At 35.1% G+C, this 27988-nt stretch overlaps 1 protein-coding gene across 4 annotated transcripts in view; it reads left to right on the forward strand.

The window, feature by feature from the left end:
* The first annotated feature begins 1515 nt into the window (after nucleotides 1–1515).
* LOC128992543 (helicase domino) overlaps nucleotides 1516–27988 on the forward strand; it is a 70487-nt gene continuing 44014 nt past the window's right edge. For 3 of the 4 annotated variants that reach the window (XM_054416173.1, XM_054416190.1, XM_054416181.1), the window contains exons 1-15: nucleotides 1516–1730; nucleotides 12987–13080; nucleotides 14916–15432; nucleotides 16420–16619; nucleotides 17254–17439; nucleotides 19575–19715; nucleotides 20502–20721; nucleotides 21519–21742; nucleotides 22118–22237; nucleotides 23354–23611; nucleotides 24556–24642; nucleotides 25181–25358; nucleotides 25747–25884; nucleotides 26288–26462; nucleotides 27705–27891. In XM_054416173.1, the coding sequence (XP_054272148.1) occupies nucleotides 12994–13080; nucleotides 14916–15432; nucleotides 16420–16619; nucleotides 17254–17439; nucleotides 19575–19715; nucleotides 20502–20721; nucleotides 21519–21742; nucleotides 22118–22237; nucleotides 23354–23611; nucleotides 24556–24642; nucleotides 25181–25358; nucleotides 25747–25884; nucleotides 26288–26462; nucleotides 27705–27891 (2718 nt within the window). In that variant the 5' untranslated portion in view covers nucleotides 1516–1730; nucleotides 12987–12993. The remainder of the gene's footprint in view (nucleotides 1731–12986; nucleotides 13081–14915; nucleotides 15433–16419; nucleotides 16620–17253; nucleotides 17440–19574; nucleotides 19716–20501; nucleotides 20722–21518; nucleotides 21743–22117; nucleotides 22238–23353; nucleotides 23612–24555; nucleotides 24643–25180; nucleotides 25359–25746; nucleotides 25885–26287; nucleotides 26463–27704; nucleotides 27892–27988) is intronic. The other variant, XR_008490720.1, reaches the window with a different exon arrangement.

A 27988-nucleotide genomic window follows, 5' to 3' on the forward strand; every position in this document is an offset into this window, starting at 1 on the left:
TACAATTTGGTAGCGGTATATTTGAAGCTAGCTTGAGTGGTGGCATAAAGGCACTGATCTATTCTTAAATTATTACAATTCCTTGTGGCATACTTGTGCACATCCTTATTACAAAGTAAAATATCACAGTTGTTTTTAACATAACAGACATTGAAAAATATAAATACAGGTTAAGGGCATCACAGACAATTTCTTAAATATAGGCTTACAATGACTACGTGGGGGAGCATTACTTAACAGTCTAATGGTTCTTTTTTTGTAAAACAAACAAGATGTTGGCATGGCTACAATTTGCCCAGAGAATGGCACTATATACTAAATGACAATGAACATAACTAAAATACACAGTTAACAATAAATCTGGAGAAACAATTGATTTTAAATTTCTTAAAATAAAAATTCCTTTGGAGAGTTTTGGAGCGATAAAATCAATATGGGAAAACCATTTTAGGTTGCTCTGTATCATCACACCTAAGAATTTGACTGGAGTTTGAGAATTCTTAGAGTTACCATAACGTTCATTACTTAAAAACCAATTTAAAAACTTGTTTTGAATTAAGGAGAAAGTTTCGTCTCTGAGATTTCATACCACACAACTTGGTTTTGTTTAAGAAAATATCTGACAGCGTTCCGCGTTACTGTGGGTAGGGGGTGGGTTTAGGCATTGACTACATATACCTACAGAGGTATATATAGTCAATGGTTTAGGCTTGCGTTATGCAGCGTCACAGGGGGCAGGGAGAGGTTTAAAATGATGAATCGCATTACCGTACGTAATATGTGGACGGCACATTTTTTAATTATGTGTTTCTTTTCTTGATATTGTGAAAGAAAATAATGTATATTTTTCAAATTTTGCTGTACCAGGTACCGTTTTAAGATCATTTAGAATAATGACTACTATAAAAATATTATTATGTACTTTAAATGATTCTTTGAAATAACCCACTCAACCGAACATGAAATAGCAAAGGCAGTGTGTAGTATTGAATATTTTGCCTGCACGTTAAATAATTAATTAATTGTACAAATAAACATAAACAACTTCGGTACCTAGGCCTACTTGAAATAATCAATAATTCTGGTTGGTATAGACGACCATTGACTGTATAAATGGTATAGAGTTCATTTGAAGAATAAACACAGGAGTTGAAAGGGAAGGGATTTAAGGGGACTACAAAATTAGTTATTCACTTAACTTAGTGTTGAAGAAGGTTGAAGAAGATAGAAGTAAAGTAAGTAGAACAATTTCACCTATCTCAATAACAATGATAAAAATGAAAAAAAAATATTTTCAGACATTGACTGCATGACTGAATAAGACCGAAATACTGTATATTTAATAACGTACTTATAGTTATTATAATAATGGGAAACTTTATTTAGGTCTTTCATAGTGACTTTTTCTCCGTCATGTTGGACACTTTGTTCCTCGTCATTTCCGTTGTCCAACGTGCTGCTGCTGCAGACAGAAGTGGAAGGTGAAGCCGGTGGAGGGAGAGGGAAGAGTGAAGACGATGACGATAATCGACGATGGAATGGACGCCATGTTTCTATACTGTTAGTGTCCTTGAAGACGACATCTCGTTGCTCCGTTCTCTAGCTTTAAAAAGTTCAATTTACCGTACTTCTCAAGTAACAAAATGCTCGCCATGTCGTGCATAGTGTCGTAGTGCAATTTTTAGAATCATTCGTCTCAGGATTACGTTGGGAATTGTAAACTAAAAATGGTGAGTACCTCAATGATTACGATCCCTGTCATTTCAATATGGCGGAGCTGTAGTAGACGGAAAAATGCGTCTCCTCAAAATTTCATCACCCAACTCGTAATACAGTTTATTTTCTGGAAATTTCTTAATTCTAAAGCTGCTTATATCTGTAAAGTTCCTTATCAATCTATAACTTTAGAAACATTCCCTTCATTATTATATGATTTTAAACTTAACTCTTAAAATGTTAGTTAGCCTAATTTAGAAAGTCATTCACCACAAGCAGAAAAGGTAGTTAACCTGACCAAGGAGTGGTTTTAGAGCGGGAACAAAATTGTTCTTGTTTTGAGCAGTGAATATGCTTAAGTTTTAACTTAAGTTATTAAATTCTTGAATTATCACGACCAAGGCGAACCATTGTGCTTATTAAGAGTGAGAGGCCTAGGCTTAACCAAGGGACAGCCTAACTTATGGCTAGGCCTATGTTAAATATTTTTATGAATAAGTTAGCACAGACTAGAGCTCAGGCCGTAGCAGCAAACTTAACTTAGGCTTAACTTAGCCCCATAAAATAGTAACTTAGGATCAGAGTTTTGTAAGTTAACCCTCCCAGTGTTACTTGACGAAAATTCGACAACACACACACACACTTACACTTTGTGTAGTGTTACTTGTCGATTTTTCGACACGCAGACGGGTCATTCCATGCCCATTCATCCAGGTCATGTCACCCATGATCTCAGATTTGGCTGAATTTTTTTTTATTTGTTCATTTGACCATTTTAATAAGATAGCCTATACCAAGTTTTATAAAATTATCTTGAATAGTTTTTGAGTTATGAATTTTTGAAATTTTGCAAAATACGCTTATAACAGCGCTTCCGAGGCGAAAAGGTTCGGTGACGTTCTTATATAAAAAAATCCATAACTTCTACAATATTTAACATAAAGCAATAGTTTTTTCACCAAAATGTTCAGAGAAATCAGAGGATTATAGAAAAAATACATTTGGTTGGTTATTTCTTCACATTTATATGTAATGTATTGCTAAATTTAAATTTTGAGTTATTTTTTAATTTACAAACAAAAAATCTTTAAAAGCGATTATTGACCAAAGGCATAGCAGTAACCAAAGCAATTTTTTTTTTAAATTAACCCTAAAGATATAAACTAAAGTAATCTGGAATAAAATTAATGGTTTTTTACCAGCTAATATTTTTTTTTATTCATATAAGTTACAATATGGGTTATGGCGAAGAAATCCTATGAAATCGATAACTTGACTTTGCTATCCAAGTTTAAAACCTCTAATATTCATCCAATTGCAAACAACATCTTTTAAATTAAATTAATGACTTGTCAATAGTCAATACTTAAAATTTGTGCACTAACCCTTGGATATTAAATGTGAAAACATGTGTTTTAACTGTAACCGGTACCATATACTAGGCTGTACATAAAATTAAAGCTGCAGTAAATGATAGGCTATACCAATAATGTACTTACAAAGAAATGTATTTATTATTTATACAAGGGCTTATTTGATTAGAACATTTTTGTGATAATCATAAAGGTCTTTAACAGTAGAGGAGTTACCTTAGTTTTGGATATGGGTGCGTGTGAGCCTCAACATTTTCTTACAATGCAAGTCAGCAGCTTGAACTTCCTTTTCAGGAAAATAATACATCCTCCTTGAGCCTTTAGTTGTAGGTGGATTGACACTTGAAATTATGTTGCATAGGCAAGTAAAACAATTTTGCTGGTCCGTATGTAGAAATTTAACTTTAATATCACACTCAATGTCTTTTTTTTCTCATGACTAATCCGAAACACCAATTGTCATCATAAATGCACAATGTAGTCAACCAAGCTATTGTCCTGTTAGATTTCAGCAAAAACAATTCCTATGTAATCTTACTAATATAAATGTGAAAGTTTGTGTCTTTGTTTGTTTGTGTGTGTGTTTGAAGTTCAATCACGCATAAACCACTGGACGGATTGGGCTGAAATTTGGCATGATGATAGCTTACATTCCCGATTAACATATAGGCATATTCTTCGCTCAACCAAACTGGAGCGGAGCCCGAAAGGATTTTTGAGGTAAGAATATGCCTATATGTTAATCGGGAATGTAAGCTATCATCATGCCAAATTTCAGCCCAATCCGTCCAGTGGTTTATGCGTGATTGAACTTCAAACACACAAACAAACAAACACAGACACAAACTTTCACATTTATATTAGTAAGGTTACATAGGAATTGTTTTTGCTGAAATCTAACAGGACAATAGCTTGGTTGCCTACATTGTGCATTTATGATGACAATTGGTGTTTCGGATTAGTCATGAGAAAAAAAAGACATTGAGTACCTATATTAAAGTTAAATTTCTACATCCCCACGGACCAGCAAAATCATTTTACTGGCCTATGCAACATAATTTCAAGTGTCAATCCACCTACAACTAAAGGCTCAAGGAGGATGTATTATTTTCCTGAAAAGGAAGTTCAAGCTGCTGACTTGCATTGTAAGAAAATGTTGAGGCTCACACGCACCCATATCCAAAACTAAGGTAACTCCTCTACTGTTAAAGGCCTTTATGATTATCACAAAAATGTTCTAATCCAATAAGCCCTTGTATAAATAATAAATACATTTCTTTGTAAGTACAATTGGTATAGCCCATCATTTACTGCAGCTTTAATTTTTTGTACAGCCTAGTATACGGTACCGGTAACAGTTAAAAACACATGTTTTCACAATTAATATCTAAGGGTTAGTGCATACATTTTAAGTATTGACTATTGACAAGTCATTGTAATTTAATTAAAATATGTTGTTTGCAATTGGATGAATATTATAGGTTTTAAACTTGGATAGCAAAGTCAAGTTATCGATTTCATAGGATTTCTTCGCCATAACCCATATTGTAACTTATATGAATAAAAAAAATATTAGCTGGTAAAAAACCATTAATTTTATTCCAGATTACTTTAGTTTATATCTTTAGGGTTAATTTAAAAAAAAAATTGCTTTGGTTACTGCTATGCCTTTGGTCAATAATCGCTTTTAAAGATTTTTTGTTTGTAAATTAAAAAATAACTCAAAATTTAAATTTAGCAATGCATTACATATAAATGTGAAGAAATAACTAGCCAAATGTATTTTTTCTATAATCCTCTGATTTTTCTGAACATTTTGGTGAAAAAACTATTGCTTTATGTTAAATATTGTAGAAGTTATGGATTTTTGTATATAAGAACGTCACCGAACCTTTTCGCCTCGGAAGCGCCGTTATAAGTGTATGTAGCAAAATTTCAAAAATTCATAACTCAAAAACTATTCAAGATAATTTTTTAAAACTTGGTGTATCTTATTAAAGTGGTCAAATGAACAAATAAAAAAAATTTCAGCCAAATCTGAGGTCATGGGTGACATTTTATTTTTTTATTGGATGATTTGAAATGGAATGACCCAGACATCGTTTACGGCGAAGGCTCTATGACTGACTGAATGGGATTGAACTGGATCGAGTTAGGTACGGTATCGTTCTTTCCGTTATATTCTAAGCTTTCTCCAGAGGTCTGTCTCAGCGCTGTATGTTCTCTGAGCCGATCGTAATTGTAGCAGACAGCTGACGTGCGTGTATTTGTAAACAGCTAGGTTACCCTCGGACCGATGACTGATGTGTTTTATTACGTTTATCATTGTTTTAGTGTTAAAAATCAAAAGTAGTGATATACGTGGTGCATTATAAGAAGATTTAAGTGGTTTTGAAGTGCTGGTTGATGATCCTGAAGAAGTAGGTAGTGATATTGATGTAAATTATCAGCCAGATTCCTAGCTATGGTTAGGCTATGCATTCTTAGCTAAACGCTATGTACTGAAATCTGTTTTTTGCCCATAACTTATTTATTTGCAAATCTACTTCCTTATATTATTATATATTTGTAATCCTCATAAAATTTAGAACAAAGTGGCTATTTTCATATATTTATAGGCCTATAATTTATACAATTTCATTGAGCGCAAACTTATTTTTTTTTCAATTTTTCCAAAATAATTTTTTTTTACCTAAAATTTTTTTTTTAAACAAATATTCCTTATGTTTTATGTATGATATTGAAGCCCATGATTTTCCAAACATGGTATATAGAACATTAGAATTAACATTGTTTTAAGCTTCTCAGATCCGTTTTAATAAAACCTTGCAAATGCGCCAAAAATAGGTGGAGATTAAGGCCTAAACTATGGACACTTGGAGGGTTAACCTCTTTAAAAAATATTACTTAAGTTACCTACCGGTACTTAGTCCTAGGCTAGGCCTTGAATAAGTACAGCTCCGCAGAAATTCTCATTTTTGTTCCGAAAATATTGTAGCAGACAGCTGACGTGCATATTTGTAAACAGCTTGGTTAACCTCGCACCGTTTTTTTCAGCAGATTCAGAGCTTTCTCCTGATGTCTAGGTTTCTTTACGCTTTTCATTTTAGTTCCGAAAATATTGTAGCAGACAGCTGACGTGCGTATTTGTAAACAGCTTGGTTAACCTCGCACCGATAACTGATGTGTTTGATTACGTTTATCATTGTTTTAGTGTTAAAAATCAAAAGTAGTGATATACAAGGTGCATTATAAGAAGATTTAAGTGATTTTGAAGGGCTGGTTGATGATCCTGAAGAAGTACTTAGGTAGTGATATTGATGTAAATTATCAGCCAGATTCCTAGCTATGGTTAGGCTATGCATTCTTAGCTTAACGCTATGTACCGAAATCAGTTTTTTGCCCATAACTTATTTATTTGCAAACCTACTTCCTTATATTATTATATTTTTGGAATCCTCATAAAATTCTGAACAAAGTTAAAAGTAGGCCTATAAATCATAACTTAACAATTTATTGAGCGCAAGCATAATTTTTTTTTTCATTTATTTTATAATTATTGAGAAATGTTAACCCCACAAAAATTGTTGAACATTTTTTTTGTAATGTTTTATATGTTACATTGAAGCCCATAATTTTCCAAACAAAGATATATAAAACAGTAGGCCTATAGCCTACTTTACATTGTTTTTAAGTTTCTAAGATACATTTTAATATAACCCTGTGATTGCGCAATAAATGGGCGAACATTAAGACCAAAACTAGAGACACTTGGAGGGTTAAGTAACTTATAGGTACTGTAGGCTAACTTATTGATTTTGATTTGGGTGAATTTTAAACTTAACTCCTATCGTTTCTACAATAGCCTTTCTTGTAGGCTAGGCCTATCTAAGTTATTTATTTTAATGTAAACATTGCCATTGAGTCAAGATCTTTACGTTTATGTTATTGTTTAATAAGTTAAGCGGCCGCACTTTACGCCTCATTCGAATGAAAATATAGATTGTTCGATTGTTTCATTCAATATATCGTTTGGTTAGTTATAGGTTAGGCTAAGCTCACCTAACTAACCAAACGATACCCATAACTTATCGAATAATCAATATATTGATCGATATTTTCATTCGAATGAGTGTAGGACGTAAAGTAAAGTGCAGCCAGTTAAGATTTGAAATGGAACCATTAAAACATTCAACGGAAAACCAAATATAGCCTATTATATCCTTAACTTAACTTAGTTTGTGCTGAATCCTGTTGTCAATCATCCGAACTTTTCAAATTTACCTAACTTACATTTGTTTAGGCCTACGTCAAAACAGATGTCCGATATGTCAACGTCACGGAAATCGCAGATTTTTGCGCTAAAATGAAACAAATTTCACTTAGCCTAATACAGTATTTATACGGTTCAGAAATGAATTATCTGTCAATTGATGTGCATTTCAACTTGGCTATTTGGACGCCTTTCGGATAACTTAAAACTCTATGAAAATAACGAGTCAGCTAACGACATTGTCATGATGACGCAGTCACTTAACTTATTAAGCGTCTGTTGTTATTTCGCGTTGTTTGGTTAGTTTCGGTGTAGTGGCGTATTTTTTATTGAAATGTGAGTTGAAATGAATTGAATTGAAATGGATTATTTAAAGGTAGTAATAGGGTAGAGTGGGGGAATTGGGACCCATGTTTTTATTTTTTTCAATTATATGTTTATTGTCAGAAAAAATAAAAATATGAGCATGCATAAGGTTTCCAACTGTAATTTGTCTTCTTATCACATGTTTTTCATTTTTTTAAATAAATGTTACTATGAAAAAAATAATAATAATAATTTGGAACCCAATTACCCCACATGGGGTAATTGGGACCTATGCTTATAAACCCATAAGCACCTAACATTAATTTTTGGGGGTAATAGGTTCTAAAAATGAAAACATAATAAACAAATTGCAACATACTTTTATTGAAAAAAAAAACTTTTTTTTAGGACATTACAACAGTTCAAACTATTTTTTCCAAAACATTACACCTTTTTCTTAATAAAATAGGAAAAATTAACCAGAGCAGATAACAGCCAGAACATTTAGATTTAAACTGTTAAAGACATGCATAGTTAAATAAAAAAAAAACTACAAGTATATTTTATGTCGAACTTTTTTTCTGGTCATATGCAAACTTTCCGGAATTTCGCTTTTTCAGCCGAAAGAATTTCTAATAAATGGTAGTTATCAGTCCAAATATAAGTTAAAATAGGCCAATTATGGGCTTAGCTCACTCTTTAAGGCCCTAGGTTCTTATTCAAGTGGTTGTAAAATAATTTTTTTACTTTTCTGTACATCTGTGATTCCAACCCGATGTAGCCACGCGATGAGACTGGTTCCCAATTACTCCATGCTGGGTAATTGGGACCTACTTCAAAATTCTGTTTTTACACATAATACATGATAATCACCATTGCAGCCACATATAATTATTGGTTAATTATATGTGGGATTAATTATAATGTTAATATTAATTATATGTGGGATAAAAAAATATGGGTCCCATTTCCCCACACCGGGGTAATTGGGACCCATTTTTTAAAAAATGTATAAAATTAATTTTTAATTTTATAAAAAATTTTAAAGCCCCAACAAACTATTGCTTAAACCTTTAATGTGTCAAAAAATACATTTTGGTATGATTATTAATTCCTATAATATATAAAAAATAACTCAAAATACTACCACGCTAAAGTTTTTCCACATGTTTAACATTCGGAAAAAAACACAGCTTAATTTTTTTTATTTTTTATACATCAAACACAAGATTACAATTATCCAATAATTTATGATGAAACCCCTTTAGTATACCTAAACTTTAACGTATTTACAATTTTGTTTAAAAAATAAATAATAAAAAATTTTAAAATTTTAAAAAATAGCTCCCAATTACCCCCGGGTCCCAATTCCCCCACTCTACCCTATATCTTGAGTATTTTATAAATTATATCTTGAGTATTTTATAAATTATATCTTGTGTGAAGTTAGACCTGAATGTTTTGCTTCAAGTATTCGTGTAGGTTGTACGACAAATAAGTTATGTATGGTAACAAAAACCGTTAGGCCTAAATTTATATGGAAGTAATTTTTTTAGGGAATAAGGTAGGCTAACTTACATGTATTTCCGTATATCATTCTTTTCCTAATGAAATTGTGCACAATTTGTACATTTAGAAAAATTATTTTGAGTTCATTGAGTTGTGTTATAATATATATATAGGCCCTATATATATATAACCTATATATATGCACATATAAATAATTAAAAAATCTGATTGGTAACTTAAATATAACAAAATGTATTTATTTATTGCTCTTGACAATTATTACATTGTGTAGCATAATTATTCTTATATTTACATTGAAATAGGTTAATATGTGAAGTGATATACTCGGTATATTTAAATATACCGCTTGAGAGTAAACTTAGGGAATTCAAGTAAAATGTTTTAATGTTATTTGTGTCAAATTTAAAGAAAAAAATGACTTGCGTTAGATTTTTTGTTTTTCATACGTTAGTACCTATGTTTCATTAGTAGGTCTACTTATTTGTGGTTTTTCTAAGATACCTCTAGGCAAGGCCACACTAAAAAAACAGGCCGTAATGCTCATCAAGCATGACGTCACGATAGAAGACGGCTATGACGTATAAGTATTTATTTATTTATTTTCCACTGAAAGATTAAAACAAGCAGCTGATCACAAACGGCAAAATTACGTCATTGCCGTCTTCTATCTTGACGTCATGCTTGACGAGCATTACGGCCCTTTTTTTTAGTGTGGCCTTGCTCTAGGACATCGCAAAGACAATGAAAAATAATAGGGATATTAGAGACACAAATTACTGTGTTGACCCCTATCAACTATAAATATCACGTAATTTGAAGTCATGAAGTGACACAGGTTCCTCCTGGTGTCAGTAATTTTTTGTAATTCAGCATAAATAATGGGGTTTTATAACTATTTTATGATAAAATACCCCCGCCGCAGCAAACCTGCTGACTTAAGTGAATTTCCATTTGTCTGAATTGATTTTCAAAATCTATTTAAATAACATTAGGTATAACGAGTACCTAGGTTTGCTGCTAGAAGGAAACTAATAATGTTTTTTTTTCTTTAGTAAAATATTAATGCAATAGTCTAGCAAGTTAAAATAAATAAATTTGCCAAGTTTGATCAAAATATAGGTACCTCCATAAACAAGCAAACTACAACATTTTACAATATTCTCCATAAGTAAAAATTTAACATTGGAATGTTAAATTTACTGTAAATTTTTTTGAATTTTCTCTGTTATAGGCCTACCAATAACTGTTGTACAAAAACACATTGATGTACTAAATTATTTGTTTTTTAAGCTCTTTAATAAGATCTAGAGAGAAATTGGAAAATTTTGTGTTTTGAGGTATTTTTTGTCAAATCATTTTTTATCAAAAATGAGGAAACCCAATTTTTACCCCATAAAACCCCCTGTAAAGCACACAACATTCCCATGTTCGCGATCTTATTCAAGTTTATCCCGCCTGACAGAAAGTGTTTTATGGGCCTCTGGGGACATCAAAATGGAAAATTAAATTGGTCCCAGTCCTAGGTCTTACTGTGCCACCTACGGTAATAGCTACTTCCCTACAGGGAAATTCGCTAAAAGTACTTTAAAAGATGAACATTACAAAATAAAAGTATGAAAAAAATGTCCGTTCCCCTATTTTTATGAGTAATTATGAGTAGGTAAATAAATTAGGTAAGTTAAAACATCAGAAATAGCCATTTATTTCTAAATTTTATAGGTAGGTAGCAAAAAAGAAAATATGAACTTTAGTACTTATTATTGTTAACACTTAGTTTTTAGGATATCCATGAGTCTTAAATTGATAAAGGAATAGTCGCAAAACAATCACTAGGCCTATTACAATGACTTTACTGACATTACAGATAACCTTCAAAACATTACTGCAAACACATTAAACCATTAAGTTATCAATTATCAATTATTTAAGATGGGGACGCTACTATGTGCGTATTTTAACCCAAATATGAGTGAAGGATGAGTGTAGGATGAGTGGCGCGATCTTGTAGTCTTGTTAGTGACTAAGGCCGACATGTTCCTTAGACACAGCTGTTAATTAGTAGCCCATACAGCTAATGGCAACTAAGGGACCTACAGTTTATAGTGGAATCCGAACCACATCTTTCCTTGTAATTTACGAATTGGTCTAATTATCAGGATAGTACTGCGGATAGTCGTAGTACTCACTAGTGCGGACGTTAATCCACACCAGGGAGCATCGCATCCACAGTGCATCCCTATAAATATCCACAATTCGTGACCTCCTAGTAGCTGGATTACAGGACGACGCCACCCGTCCCAGTCATCCTTAAGTTAGTCATCCTTGATTATTTTGTATCATGTAGTCTTGAAACAGAAATGCCTAAAGACCAATTTTTTAACAAAGAAAATAACTTGTAGTAATAAAATACAGCAACACAGCAACCAAAACATTGTCTTTTCCTCAAAACATCTGAAAATGGCCATGAGACACTGAAAAATATAAACATTGATAACAGTCATGATCTGCAACTCACAAAACAAAGGTTTACAACGAGCCTGGTACTCAGTCCTACAGAATCCTTACACTTGTGTGCATCCCCAGGTGTTTTTAAAAAGTCAATGTTTTGGTTGCCGTGTTGCATGTTGTTGATGATTTGTGATTTACAAGCCTACAACAACTAAACAACAAAGGCCCAAATTTTAAATTAAGCTTAAGTCTACTGGAATCCTACTGAAGCAATTTTTAAAATTTTAAATGTTTTAATTATAGTCGTGTTTTAACAAAAGTCTATTTTTACTTAACAAAAGTCTTATTTTCTTGAAAGACAATATAAATCTTAATCTAAGTAAATAGCCTAATTTTGAAAATTTCTGATTTAAGTAATCAGACCCAGACTATGATCGCCAATATTTTACTCGTGGTATTTTGCACTGTTGGCTTATACAGTACGACCCCGCTAATCTGTCACCTTCAGGACCTGGACTATGGATCAATGAAAAGGTTGGATTATCCGAAGAGCAGCATGTTTCGGATTTTTCCACATGAACGGAATACATGATAATTTTCACCATTACCGTAGAAGATATCCAGGATTTTGTCATGATTACAAAAGACAATGATAATGTTCCCGTGACTGCGTGAGACTTAATATATTGGGAGACGATGCTGTTTCCGTTACCGTACTGTAGGAGATACTCAGAAGTTTGCTGCGATTACAGGAGACAACGATGATGTCATTGAAAGTTTGGGAGATGTTAAATATCTTGCCAGGACCGTCAAAGACAAAGTTGTTTCCATGACCACAGGATTTGCCTAGTATTTTATGTGATTACAGTAGATGAGGATAAAAATCCGTTACCCCAGGAGATAACCTAGATTTTGCCACGATCGTTTGGGATGATCGCAAAAGACAATGATGATGTTTCCGTAACTGAGGGGGGGTTAACAAGATTTTGTGGGAGATGTTGATGATGTCCACACAACCAGAAGAAATGGTCATAGTATTACCAGGATAACATTGAAACCCATAGGCAATGCCATGGTCGGAAGCAAAAAGTCGGACTAGCCGAGGTCGGATTACGGGGGTTCTACTGTATGTGAATGTGTGTTTCAAATAAGCAGCAACATTGTTATCATAATCTTGAATTTACATAAGTAATGTTGCATATTTTTTTTCAGTAAGATGCGAGGTAGGCCTACTGTAATAGAAATGGCACATTGTTTTCATGATTTTAAGTCCTATTTTTGAATTTCCTATTTTTAAATCATATTCTTGAACTTATGGGTGTTTACAATGTTTGTTCCAGAAGTAAGATGAGTGGCAGCAGAGGAGAGGCGGCTGGAGTTGGTGGAACACAACACTCCACCTCCGCCATAACTCCACCGTCCGGGTCTTCCTCTGTAAGTACAATCAGCTGTTTGTAGGAAGTAACTAGGCCTATTTTGTTAAAATTGCTGATTGAACTTACTGTGATGATTGTGAGACTGAAGTTAATTTGTTTAGCGTTACCACAGAAAACATACTACTATAACCCAGAATGCTAACCGCATGGTAAAAAGCATTAAGTGTTTTGAGAGAGCTTTGCCTGTCAATTCATAGGCAGCGCCACCAGCGTTGCTATGCTGAGTGCATGGCAACGCTGGTGGCGCTGCCTACGGATTGACAGGCAAAGCTCTCTCAAAACACTTAATGGTTTTTACCATGTGGTTGGCATTCTGGGTTATAGTATTATGTTTTCTGTGGCGTTACCTAGCCTAAGTCAGTTTTAGTTAGTATTGCAAAACTTTCAACCCAATTCCGCTGACAATGTTTTTTAAATGTTATTCTTATACGGTTTTTATATATTTTTTGCGATATGTGTGTACAAGTGCTGTTTATTTAATTTTAATCATGATTTTATGTAAAATAGGCCTTAAAATTGTTAGTACTAAACTTGCACTACTTTTTGTACGGGTACGGTACTTTAAAATCCTGAATAAAACACTCTTAGGCATTTGAAAATAATTGTAGGCAATCCAGTTTAAGGGAACATTCATTATTATCCATGATTTTTTCTGATAGGTATATCGATATATTTTTTCCTTTAGGCCTACCATCCATATTCCTTCAGTTTTAATATCTTCAAACACATTTAAATTGCAAATCGACAACTGATCTTGTTTAAGCAAAAATAATACAGTACATGGATTAAGAAATAACACTATAGGTTACCTACTAAACTAACCAAACTTGCTGCATAAAAAAGAAGGCATGTGGGAATTATCCAATGGAGTTTTGAAATGTTACAGCACGTTTGGTTGGTTAGATTAGATTAGTTAAGAATAGTTTCATTTCAATATAATTTGTTTGTGGATACTGAGCAATATTTATTTATTGTAATTGTCAGCTAGTATGTTTCAATTAGTTAATATTGGATCGAAAAATAAAATATTGATCTATCGAAGAAAAAATCATTGATAATAATGAATGTTCCCTTTAACAAGAAAGTAACAAAAAATTGAGGATAAGTTTGAATTATCATCTTGCTCTAATTATAAGTTTAAGCCTATTTTTTTTGGGTTTTACATTTTATAGGTAAGCCATATAACCAGGTAGCAAAAAAAAAAAAAATAAATAAATAAAATAAAATAAAACTGGGACCGATCTTAGCCAGTCACTATTATTTGGCTTAGCGCCTTAAACTCTTATTTAAGGTGATTATTTCATTTAATCTCACCTGTGTGCACTTGTGCTAATCAATTATCAATCATTGAGACGGAGCCCGAATAGCGACATTAATCACTTTCAGCCGACGGTGGCATGGTAGCTCAGTTGGCTGATGAGTGTAGCGTTGAGGTCTTTTTAGAGAGGGTTCAAATTCTGTTCATGTGCAATACCGGTACATTTATAATGTGTGGCTTAGCTGGTGTAGAGGGCCCACCTTAAATAAATAATATCCGGCTTGGGTGGAAGTCAGGGCATTAAGCAAGTATAGACTTTAATAGGGATTGCACACAACACCTGTTTTGAATCGTTTTACATCTAGTTTAGAGGATTAGGACACCGATTTCCATTTCTCCCCCCTCCCTTTATTTTGGATAAATATGGACATGTATTCACATATTAAAAAAGACTAGGGCTCATAGTGTTAAATGATCCTGGCCATAGAAACAGTCCAGTAGAAAGCTACCATTTCCATTCAACACTCCGTTGTATAAATATAAGCTAATCTAATATATTCTAATTTTGTTTTCAGACAGCTTCCACTTCTTCTATGATGACTCGAATATCCCAGTCCTCGGAACATCCCAACACCGTCCGCACCAGCAATGGCATGCTGACTGACAACAGGAGCAGCATCGCTGATCTGCTCAGCAGCTCGAACCTGGCGTCCCCGCTGAGGACATTGGAGAGCGGACTGCGTAAACGCAAGCTCTCCGACATGGGGGAGGATATAACCTCAAGGCGGAAGAGGATTGCCGAACACAAAGCTGTGCGGTTAAAGCGTCTGAAGAAGGACTATGTGGAACATGTGTCAGAAATGCTGACTCTGGAAGGAGGTGGTTTGGCAGATGTTTACCGCAAACGACCCTCAACCTCGGCGCTTATCAGTTACTTGAAGAACAACCGTTTGAATCCTACAGACGAGGGTGAAGATTTGAGTTCGTATGTGACGCCAGTGGTGCAACAACCCGAGGTTAAGACGCCTGGCGCTCTACCGGGTATCCCTTCGTCAATAGCTGCAGCTTTTGCTGCCAAACCTGTTGTTCCAGGTATTTTCACTATCAAATTACTAATGCCTTTTGTAGTTTCTTTCACAGAAATTACCTCAAATGTTTTTTTTATGTAGGTAGTCTGGCACATAAATTGGTAGCGATAATAGAAATAGCCTTCATCTTAAAGTTAATGATAGTGTTTGTTTACCAATAGATTAGGAATTACACATCAGGCCATATAGTCAATTAGATTTATTTAGATGAAATAGACTAGAGTTAAGTTTCAGGCCGTAATAGTTAATTAGATTAAATAGACCAGAGTTAAGTTTTGTATGTTTTGGTAGTGTGGGCAATAATAAGTTGTCATAAGATAATTTACAGTAGTGTTTTTACCTGTTTAGATAAATCTAAAAAAATTAATATTTAGCCTATGTAAAAAAATATAAATATGTACCGTTTTTTCTCCTTTCTTAAGCCGATTAATTTCTAATGGTTGATAAACTCTCAGTCTACTTATGTGATTGGATGGGTAGCTGAGTGTGTGTGTTTTTTTTTTTTTTACTATTTATCAAAAGGTTATACATTTTTAATTATAAGTTGAGATCGGGACACCACCTATTTATGTGTATTTTAACCCAATCACGAGTGTAGAATGGAGTGTGATGCCTTGTGTGGCTTTGTTATTAAAACCAGCTGTTTAATCAATCAGGATCATTTATTAAAGGCCCAATGATCAAGGACAGCTAGCTAAGTACTGTTCCGAACAATCAAAAAGCTAAATTTGATCCCAATAAAGGGAATAGATCTTTTACAGTTCAAAATTGGACCCAGGTGTCATTGATCATTGAGCCTTTGATAAATTAATGATCCTGACTAATTAAACAGCTGATCTTAGTCAGTAACAAAGCTACACAGATCATCTCACTCGATTCTACACTCAGTTTTTAATACACACTAAAATGTGCGTCACAGTGTTAAAGAATTGATACCGTAGCCTACTACTTTTTTGCATGTTTCTAACCGAGGAATTCTTATTTTATCCAGCTTCTCCCCTGCCAGAGCCCGAGACGCAGTCTACGTCCGCACTGGAGAAGAGGCTGTTGTCGCCATTGAAGAGCAGCCCTGCAACACCTAGTAGTAGCACTCCCAGCAACAATAAGGCGGCGACACCTCAGCGAACGCCACAGTCCCCCTACGACACCTCCATATGTAGTCAGGAGCAGATCGTGGAGCGAGCCAAACAGGTAATGTTGAATGGTTTCATTGTTGTAGTGTTATTTTTTAATTTAAAGGTGTAACGCGGAGCACACGAGCCTGTGTTCTGGCACTAGCAGCCGGTCCTTATTACTGTCATTTGAATTCACACAATAGGGGACTAGGGGGTCCAATAATGTTGCAAGAAATTTTCTTATACAAATAGAACGTAATAGAAAGTAATATTGTGGTTTATCTATTGTTCCCTTTTTACTTCTCAAAATTTCATGCAATTCAGTCAACCTTTTTGTATTTTTTTATTCCCATCTAATATGGAAACGTAAATAAAATATGAAAACGTTGACTGTGAAATTTGATAAGAAAGTTACAGAAATTTTAAGACAAAGTTTTAGTTATGTAATATTGAGGAAAATTACTTTTTGCTATTGGGCTCCCTGGTCCTTAAAAACTCAGTTGAGCAGTAGTGATATAGGACCAGCTGCCACACTGGTGAACAATACCTGGCTATGAAACAGAATGCTAGGACACGGGCTCAACTCTTGGTTCATCATAGGGAACTGTAATTACAATTTTGTCTCTGGCTAGCTTAAAATAAAATTCGTACAGCAAGGTCTGGAGTGACACTAGTGACAGTGAATTATTTTGTTACTATTTTGCTTACAGGAGGCACAGGTGATGGCAAGGATCGGAGAGCTCCAGAAGGAAGGGCTGTGGACAGAGAAGAGGCTGCCCAAGGTACAAGAGCCTCCGAGGACCAAGGCACATTGGGACTACTTGTTAGAGGAGATGGTGTGGCTAGCAGCGGACTTTGCCCAGGAACGCAAGTGGAAGAAAGCTGCTGCTAAGAAAGTAAGGACACTCAGTACCTCGTTTGTTTTTTTAGAAATTGTTCTTAACGATTAGGACATGGTGTGGTACGTGTATGGGTGGGATGATGATATGATATCTAGGTTGCCACTAGATTATAAAGGGAAATTTTGAGAAATGTTTAGTGAGTAGGATGAGTAACACAATAGCTTATCTTATACGGACCACAAATAAGTTAAGTACATGGGAAACACGCTTAGGGGACAACTGTGTGCTTTCAGCTCTAGTATGTTGTGCCAGAAATATACTTGTGACGGAGCAAGGAACAGCCCAAACAGTGAGCACATTGCGGAACCTCTTATCGCCCAGGGTCTTCCTCCAATGTAAGCGTTAGGATGAGGACAAAGGCGGGGTGGGACTTTGCCCCAGACACCACCAAGTGTTTCCTCTGTACCTTACCTCTCTGTGCAAGCCTAGGAGGATTAAACATTAAGGAGAGGGCACGCGAATAGGAATACACGTGTTGCGGTGAAGCCAGCTTTAGCAGAACACTAGAGGGGCACGCGGAGCCGTAGAGTGGCAAAAAGCCTCGGCTATAACATGGGAGAGATAGGGAAAAACGCGACGCGCGCTGTTTCGAATTAAAATTCCCGCTAAACTAAAACACCTGTGTTATTCACCGATGGCATTCTTAAAGTAAATTAAATTTCCTATCGAACGGTGTCAATCATTCCTATAAAAACTATTATTTATTATTGAAGATCAAAGTTGAAAGAATTGACCTGGACTTTGAACATATGATTACTTTAATTACGTTTTTGAAAAAAAATATGATGTATCTACACAAATTAACAATTTATTCGTGATCCTTAAGAGTTTCTCAAAATAAAAAATATATATTTACCTATATTTAAAAGTGGTATTTAGAAAAATAATTACAATAAAGTTTTTTTTTAATTTTTCCAGTTTATAAAACAATCTTACTAATAATAGGTTAAAATCAAAATTTTAATTCAGGTGGTGAAATACATTTTAAGTTTGCATTTTTCATAGTTTTCTCGATTTGTTATTATCATTTTTTACTAGTTTTAAGTCATTTATGTGCTAGGCAGGTGATTTTAAATAGCCAAAGTTAAGAAAAAATGCAAAGCCGCTCTAACTTTTTTTACACCAACAGCCGTTAACTTACAATTAAATTACAAACATAAAAAAAAAGTAAAACAATTTCTTGGCAATCAAATTCTTGATTTTTTTAATATCATATTGAACTATATTTGATCTGTTTGCCCAAAGAAACTTCGAGTAAAAAGTGTAAATGTTCAACAATCGTCTTCTGATCGCCAAAGTGTGTTTATCATTCTTTTAAAGGATTAAAACTTATTTTATTTCTCTTTAAGAAAATGTTCAAATACACATACAGTACTACTCATGATTTGAGTTTTAATTTATGAACAGTAAAATCCATTGGTGATATGGCGGGATTTGAACCCGGGACCCCATGAACCGGAGTCCCGCGCTCTGGTTAGAGTATTATAAATAATACACAATACAAGTATGTCAAAAAATAAAAACAAGGACAACAGATTCCAAAAAACAAGGACAACAGATTCCAAAAAACAAGGACAACAGATTCCAAAAAATAAAAACAAGGACAACAGATTCCAAAAAATAAGTAATCCTTTTGTAAATTACTCACCTTTGAATGTACTATTGGTTCATAAATATGACTTTCCTCTTAATAGGTTCCTAATATTACGGTTAGAATTTAACTTTTTATTTTTCGTAGCATGACGAAGTCTAATTTTTAAATAGTTAATTGATATTTCTGTTACCAAATCTTCCGGTAACGCATACAACGCAGTATGAGAGGGGGGCGGGAGAGTAGTGCTGCCTCCCCCCCTCCTCAGTCCCCAGTACGCTGGCTTCAACGAAACTACAGCGTGTCCTCTCCTTGATGTTTAATCCTCCTAGGTGCAAGCACCCCATGCACCAAGTGGGGGAGTTTGACGTTTGTTAAATCACACTTTTTGTTAACTTGAAAAACAAAAACAAAAAAAAGTGAAAATTTCTCTTCACTCTAATTTAAGCTCTGGTTTGATGAAAGAGCCCTTTTCATATTTGCTGGTTATAGTAGTGTGCATTCTTATCAAGTTTAACAAAGTGAAATTTCATTTCAGTGTGCTAAAATGGTTCAGAAGTACTTCCAAGACAAGGAGTTGATGGCTCAAAAAGCTGTCAAATCGCAAGAACTTCAGTTGAAGAGGGTTGCCAATCTAATGGCTAAAGAAATAAAACATTTCTGGGCAAACGCTGAAAAGGTAAATTTGGCTTTATTTTCTTTGTAGTAATGGCTGTGAAAAAGTGTATTTGCAAGTTAAATAACATTCATGTAATAAGTGTATATTTTTGTTACAGAAGAAGTTTTAGTTTTTTTGCCAAGAATTTAGATACTTTTATATATACACTAGCTGACCCGGCGAACTTCGTATCGCCTAAGTTATAGGTTTCCCCTAAGACAGACCGATGGAAAGAAAGTACCGTTACGTTTAATTTTCAAGATGATCTCGTTCGCATCGCTCAATCACGTCCTGGTTGAAGTTCGTTCGCCTCACCTTTAGGTTGGAGCTCGTTCGCTGCGCTCACTTGCCTTCAGGTTAGCTCGTTTGCTACGCTAACTCGCCTCCAGGTTGAAGTTCGTTCGCTACGCTCACTCACCTTTTGGTTGCAAATTAGCTGTTGTCATAAATGTAAAAGAAATAATAGTGCTGCACCCTGTTGGTAATCCTTGTAACTTTAATGCTATTGAACATCATAGAACAGAACCAACTTGTTTAATTGAAACAGCTGTTAAGATTCATTAATTCCATTTCTCATAAGGTTAACATGGGAAACTCCAGAGCCACTGGGGCGGAGCCCTTTTAAGAATTTCGAAACGGGAAATAGTTTACGTCCGATTCGCATACCTACAGAATTTACACACCAAATTTCATAACGATTGGTGAAGTCGTTCCGGAGGAGTTTGCAGACAAACACTGTGACACGAGAATTTTATATATTAGATTTGTGTGCAAAGTAAAGTTGATTAAATTTTATTATATTTGCAGCTGGTTGAATACAAACATCAGACAATGTTGGAGGAGAAGCGTAAGAAGGCGATGGACCAGCATCTCAGCTTCATCGTAGACCAGACGGAGAAGTACTCGTCCCTGGTAGCCGAAGGACTTAACAAGACAGGAGCCGAGAGCGTTTCTCAGTCATTGGTGTCTTCCCGCGCACCTTCCCCCACCCCTGCAGCCGCTTCTGTTCAGCCTCATGCTTCTGATGGTGCGTTCCAAGTTTTTAAATATTTGTTTACAGTTGTCAAGTTGCACATCTTGTTTACTGGAATTAGTTCGCCAATCAGCTGATTTATCAATATTTTACTTGTCCACTGTTTTTTCTCACTCATAATGACAACTGACTCGTATAACATTATTTAAGCTCAGTTTATTTAATTTAAATTATTATAATCAACCGTAATTAGTTCCTCTGTAGCCTAGATTAAATTAATTTGTATGTAAAATTTGGTTGAAAACAAATAGTAATCATGTAAGAAAATTATAAGAGCATATCTAAAAAGAGTATTTTTCATTTTCCTAGTTTTGAAGTTGGCAATGACATTGTTTATATTTTTATTTCAACATTGCAGCTCGGTCACAAAACACCCTAACCTCAATGGTGTAACGAAGTTTGTTTGTGCCTCTTATAATTTTTTAGTTGTTACCAAAAACTGTGGACTAAATACAATGTGCAATTCGCGAGCAAAGTGCCACCTTTTTAACCTCCTGTGTCAATTATCGAATTAAAAACTCGAGACTTAAGCCATCTCCAGAAATTATGTTTTGTTTACGTTTACAGTTGTTTAGGTGACAACAAAAAAAATCTTCAGTTTGCCTATTGTTGTAATAACAAAATGTAAAAAAAAATGTAGGTTATGTTTCACAATTGAGCTGCATTTATTGTGGATACAAAATAACCAATGTAGTAATAAAACAACATTCATCAAATCTAACTTTGTAATTCATGAATATTACTTAATAGCTGAGGCATCATTGCATCAATTAACACATTTTAATTTTCAGGTGAATTTGAGCCTGGCGGAACTTCTAGTGATGACGAGGAGACGATCGCTAAAGCAGAAGCAGAAGATGAAAAGGAAGGTGGAATAGACAATGCTAAAGAAATTGAACTGCTTACGCAAGAATCTGAGTTACCACTAGAAGATTTGTTAAGAGATTATTTAGATAATAGAGAAAATATTATACTCGAAGAAGAAAATGAGGATGAAGAAGAAGGAAGTTCAGTAGTAAGTTTGGTGTTGAAAAAAATATGTTCTAGGTGATAATTAAAATGCTGAATGTTAACAATTGCCTCTCTGTAAATCTCTGATTGATGATTCTATTAAATCAGAATAGCCCATAAATAGTTAGGACACATTTCAATTACTACATTTTTCAAGCTGTCAGTGTTCTTTTACAAATATTATGGAAAATTCAAGCGCTTTAAAGGTTGTTTACAGTTTAAACAAAACCCATTCTTCAATTTAATAGGTAAATCCTAGTCTTTAGTTTTGTCTCCAACTTTAACCTTTCCTCGTTGATAACCCCAATTACATTGCGAACACACTTTACATCAAGGTCTCCTTTTAAACATTGTGACTAAACAAATGATTTATTCATAGGATAAGGATGAAGAATTCCGAGCCTCAGACAAGGATTCAAGTGACGACGAAGAGACAATCCAAGAACAAGAAAAGGCCGAGGGGAAAGTAGACCATAAACAGGAGCTGGACGACTTAAAAGTGAGATGAACTGATAATATATTGTTTATCTCAAGAATCGTCTAAGGCCCCTATTAGACGAGGTAGCCCGGCGACGTCGCCAGCGACAGTAGCTGGCGACGCACTGGCCACCAAACCTAGTAGCCAGTTGAGTAGCTAGAATTTTACCGCCGTTACTCATTTTGTTGTGTGTGCTTGTCTTGTACTTGTTATGAGCGGTATGTTTACAGTGAATAATGAGTGATTATAAGCATCTTCTCCTTTTGTTACTTCTGAAGAAAAGGAGGCAAAGAAAGAGAAAAATATACGGTCATCCCCAATGCTTAGTGCAAGAGAATCAAAAGGGTTATATTACACCTTTTTTATGAGCTCTGTGCGGACAATACAAAATTTTTCAATTATTTTCGTATGTCACAATCCAGTTTCTTCGAGTTGTTAGGTCTCATAAAGGATGATATAGACATTTTATCAACTGAAGTGAACAATTCACCCACTCACAACACAACAGAACGCAACACAACAGTGTGCAAGTATCCCCGTGATATGAACTGACCGAGTGGTGACGTGATACTGGCGACCTAGTGTAATAAGCTCCATATGCTACAACGCAGCATCGCCAATATGGGTAGCCAGTGGCTACCGCAGTGGCGACGGGGCTCGGTAGCCAGTCGGTCGCCAAAGTGTGGCTGCGTCGCTGGCTACCCTCGTGTAATAACATCCATAAGAATCAATGACCCCTGACAAGCTGAGTAGCCAGTTTGGTCGCTGGCGACGTCGCCAGGCTACCTCGTCTAATAGGGGCCTAAGAGAAATAATAGTAGTGGACTATAAATCTTGCTATCCTAAAGTATATTCTGTACACCACAGGAAACTAATCTCTCATGATTCCTTACTGATTACTGCAATTCTTCTGATGCCGTTAATCTAGACATTGGACTTCTATTTCCATGTTTCTTATTTAAATTTTGTACAGTTCTGTTTTCACTTGTTATTGTAACATTCTTTCTCTTCTTGGGATTGCTATTTGTTATTAGTATATTGTGCATTTTCGATTAAATTACAAAGTTTGTTGTCATATTTACATAATATAAATAGTGCCAGTCCGATGTTAGTGTTTTCATAATAAGCTATTTTCAGACGGAAGGAGAGATGAGCATCGAAGAACTGAGGGCTAAATACGGAGGTGCCCAGACAAACGGAACCCCAATGGAAACAGAGTCTCAGGAGTCTGACAGTGAAGAAGAGGTGGAAGAAGATGAAGAAGAACAAAACAGTGAAAGCACAAGTGAGGACGAGCCGATGGAAGTAGAGGAAGAAGCAACGACAGAAGATCTGTCTGCGCTTTTGACTCAGGAAGTGCCAACATCTTCACAAGGCGACAATTCTTCGCAGCAGGTAAATTTATTACTATTATTGTTATAAGTAAATCTGTATCAAAGTTGTCGATAGAATGTGGACAATTTAAGGATTCAGTAATGGATAGGTTTAACGGCAGGTAACAACAATGTTATTAGACACCTTTTGCAACCTAATATTATTTTCTTGTGACTTATTATCCATGTAATTTGATAATAATGGATACACTTTCCAAAATCTACCTGCTGTGACGCATAGCGGCACGCTATATTCCTTATAGTGTCAGACCTTCGTGTGGCAGGGCTGCATGGCGAACTCGTCAGCCCACCGCGAGCAAGCGAACGGCTTACCCCCACCTACCTTTCCCAACCTTCTTCCCTTCTTCCCGGTCTGCAACGAGAACTGTCTAAGAAGAAACTGCTCGTCTAGAATTCCTACTAATGGCTAAGTTTACAATAATTAGATAAGTTAGCGGTTGAGCAATATGTCAGGCTAGTTAACAAACACGGGGGAGACCTACAAGGGTCGTCCCGACATAGGATAAAATGTAGGAATTAACAATTACGGTTCGAGGCCTTCAGCCTCGGACCATCTGCAACAGGATTAGGGCAACACGTTTTCCCCAGAAGTTTCCATAGTTCTTTTCAATAAATTGTTAGGTATTTCCTATTTAAGTAGTTCAATCACCAGCCAATCTTTCATTAACAGTCGTTTTCTAGGTCACAAGTCTTGGAAGGATAGTTTTTAGTAAATTAGTTGTATTAGCATAAATCAAAGCTGGCTATGCAAGCTTCCGGTCTGGGTAAAAGATCTCCGTCCTCTGGTCCCCAACACGTCTTCCATTAATTAATTTGGTAGCAGAATCAGCACGCTTAATTTAGTTTTACACCCCCAATCAATCAGTAGTAATCAGTTGACCTAAAACGGCTACACTGCCATGAACATAATATAATAATTTTAAGTCTGATTTGAATTTGTTTCAGGTGGATAAGAAAGAGTCGGAAATACACGATGTCGCAGCCATAGCTGAGAGTATTCAACCGAAAGGGAACACTCTGTCTTCAACCAGCGTAAGTCATTAACTACTTGTATCTCTCCGAGAATGATGTCTCAATCTTGTTATATTCTTAGGATATTTAATTTTGTCTAAATTATTGAAACCCAGAAACCATAAAGTAACAGCTGTGTCAATCAAGCTCAAGGATAAAATCTAAGATAAGAAAATGTAGGGATCATCATGGTACATTATATAGAAAAAAAACTCTTATAACATTTTGATTCAATCGAAGATGATTTTTTGTTTGTAAAATGTTAACACCTTTCTCTGTATCTATTGAACGTTAACAAAAATTATATTGAAACAAATCTCTGTTAAGGATGTTATTTAATTAAAGGTGCCATTATAACTTCGAACACGGGATGAGCTCTATTAGAGGTTGGGTCCTGTATTACAATATAACAATACGATAGCTATCTTTTGAGGTCCAGTTGACATTATACAGGTCTTGTATAGTATTAGCTCATGGTTTTCTTTCATTTCTTTTTCACTTACAAAGTTTTCTAAACCGTAATGAATACGAAGGAGATATTGAAGGATATTATTTCCAGGTTGTTACCAAAGTTCCGTTCCTGCTGAAGCACCCGCTGAGAGAATACCAACACATTGGGCTGGACTGGCTGGTTACAATGCACGATCGTAAACTCAACGGCATCTTGGCTGACGAGATGGGTCTGGGAAAGACCATTCAGACCATTGCCGTGTTAGCTCACCTAGCCTGTGAGAAGGGTATGTGTCTTCTTTCAAAAGTCTCTTGATATTTCATTTAGGTCCAGGATGTCCCTAAATCCCATACAATTTTATAATCTTTCTAAAAATGTCATAATTTGTTAAATTCATTCAGATTTTACCAAGGAAGTTGTAAATTTTCTGAATCACAAGATATTTTTTATGCTGATCTGTGGGAAAGTTTTTTTTATCGATTTGTTTCAATTTTTGAAGGCATGTGTATTTAACGTAGAACTAAGCCTTGGAATCTAAATGAGCATAAACTATGAAACAAATTACTCAAACTCAACTAACATCTCCAAAATGTTCTATGTAGGTATATGTTAAATTATTATATTCAGTAAACAAATTCTTTTGCAATTATAACATTTTACTAAATTTGTTTCAGGAACCTGGGGTCCGCATCTAATAGTAGTCCCTACATCTGTGATGCTGAACTGGGAAATGGAGATCAAAAAATGGTGTCCCGCCTTCAAAATATTAACATACTACGGCTCACAAAAAGAGAGAAAACTAAAGCGGACAGGTAAGATAGTTAAAAAAGTTACAAAGCTGTATTGTGACTTGTGAGTTGACGAGATGAAAATGTTTTATTTGTGACAAGTGTTCAGTTTTAAAATGTCTCTAGTGTATTCTTTTGTTTATTCTATTTGAAGTAAACTGACGATAAATTGTAGGTTAATCATTCATTAACTCATGAAGAAATCAACACACGGCGGAAACAATTTCAAACTTTTACCAACGAAGCACTATTTTGTTTTCTGTTTAGACTTTTCCTGCTCGGGGACCTGCATGTAACATTTTTAAACAAAAAGTAAGTGTTGACAAATTCTTTCCAACATGAAAAGTTCCAAACATTGTCCAATTAGCTAATTCTATTTTAACAGAGTTGTGGTTTGTTTTTGTTTCACATTGTGATCCGTTTGTAGGTTGGTCCAAGCCGAATGCCTTTCACATCTGCATCACATCATACAAGCTGGTCATCCAGGATTACCAGAGTTTTAGAAGGAAAAGCTGGAAATATCTCATTCTTGACGAGGCTCAGAACATCAAGAACTTCAAATCCCAGAGGTGGCAGCTACTGTTGAATTTCCAAACACAGAGGTAATGTTTGTTTTTGTAATGATTATTCGTAAATACAATGTAGTTCTTAAATAAATGCATTTTAACGAATAAAAATACCCCCGCCGCAGCAAACCTGCAGACTAAGCGAATTTCCATTTCCCTGAATGGATTTACACTAAAATGTCTCCTTAAAAATATCACATTTATTCCCTATTTAAATAGAATCAGTTTAAAACATATGGTACTTAGGTTTGCTGCAACAGGGAGGGTAAAAGTGTAAAATGTTAATAGTTAGTAAGAAATAAAAACATTTTCCAAATTTGGGCAAAATATGTTTACAAACAAGCAAGCTACAACAGTTTACTTATTCTCCATAAGAATAACATGGGAATTTTAAATTTACAATTTTTTGGAATTTTCTCCGTAACCATTAGGCGCATTATAACGCTTCAATATACTAAATTAATTTTGTTTTAAGCTCTACAAAATAGTTTAGAAAGAAATTGCAAAATTTTATGTTTTTTGGGTCAAAAATGGGAATTCCCATTTTTACCCCATAAAAGCCCCCATAATCCCCCGTTCCTATGGTCCGATCATGCTGGTTCGCAAACTCGTTCGAATAAACGTAGGTTTACACATTTGTACCAAATTTCATCAAAATCGGATCATTTTTGCTCGAGTTATCGCGCTAACGGACACATATATATATATATATATGAATTTGAACGGATGGTGTTTTTGGCCTCTAGGGACCTCAAAACGAAAAAAAAAAATCGGTCCCGGGTCCAGGTCTTACCGTGAGTACTACGGTAATAGCTTATTCCCTATATGGGAAATTCGCTAAAAGATAATGACTGCTCATCATTCCCTGGCCTAGCTCAAAACGAATAATATGCTGGCATTTTAATTGTAATTATTGTAACACTATTCATTCACACTAAACACAATCCTAGCATAACAAACTGGGGATGGGTAGTTTACAAAAGTGTTAGGCAGTTGTTTTTTGCCAAAATTGTCCAAACTGAGAAGCGATGAAAAATGTCAAATCAGTTATTTGTTTTTACCAGATTTTGCTGGTGAAAAAAATTGAACTGAAAAACTTTCCAAACATTTCAACAACTTTTAATCCAATCTTAGGTCTGTGATTTTGCCAAGTTATCAAGATTTGATTGCAGTAGAACAATTACAATCCGGTGTAGTTGGGACATCATGCTACGTTGAATAACAACCGCCACTAGTAGGTTGGCAGACAGGTCACTCAATGTCTGTTATGTTTCTCAGGAGGCTGCTACTCACTGGTACTCCACTTCAGAACAACCTGATGGAGTTGTGGTCGCTGATGCACTTCCTGATGCCTTCGGTGTTCCAGTCGCACAGGGAGTTCAAGGAGTGGTTCTCCAACCCTGTCACTGGCATGATAGAAGGCAACTCGGAGTATAATGAACAGATCATCAAGAGACTGCATAAGGTCAGTATCGTAAAAGTACCGTACCTACTTCGATTGAGTTAATTTTCACTTTTAAATCCTACATCCACGCGAATGGTTAATTGAAATTGCTGTCATG

Source organism: Macrosteles quadrilineatus, unplaced genomic scaffold (genome assembly GCF_028750875.1).
Source record: "Macrosteles quadrilineatus isolate MER2022 unplaced genomic scaffold, UCM_ALF_1.0 Scaffold_1__1_contigs__length_201487025, whole genome shotgun sequence".
Taxonomy (NCBI): domain Eukaryota; kingdom Metazoa; phylum Arthropoda; class Insecta; order Hemiptera; family Cicadellidae; genus Macrosteles; species Macrosteles quadrilineatus.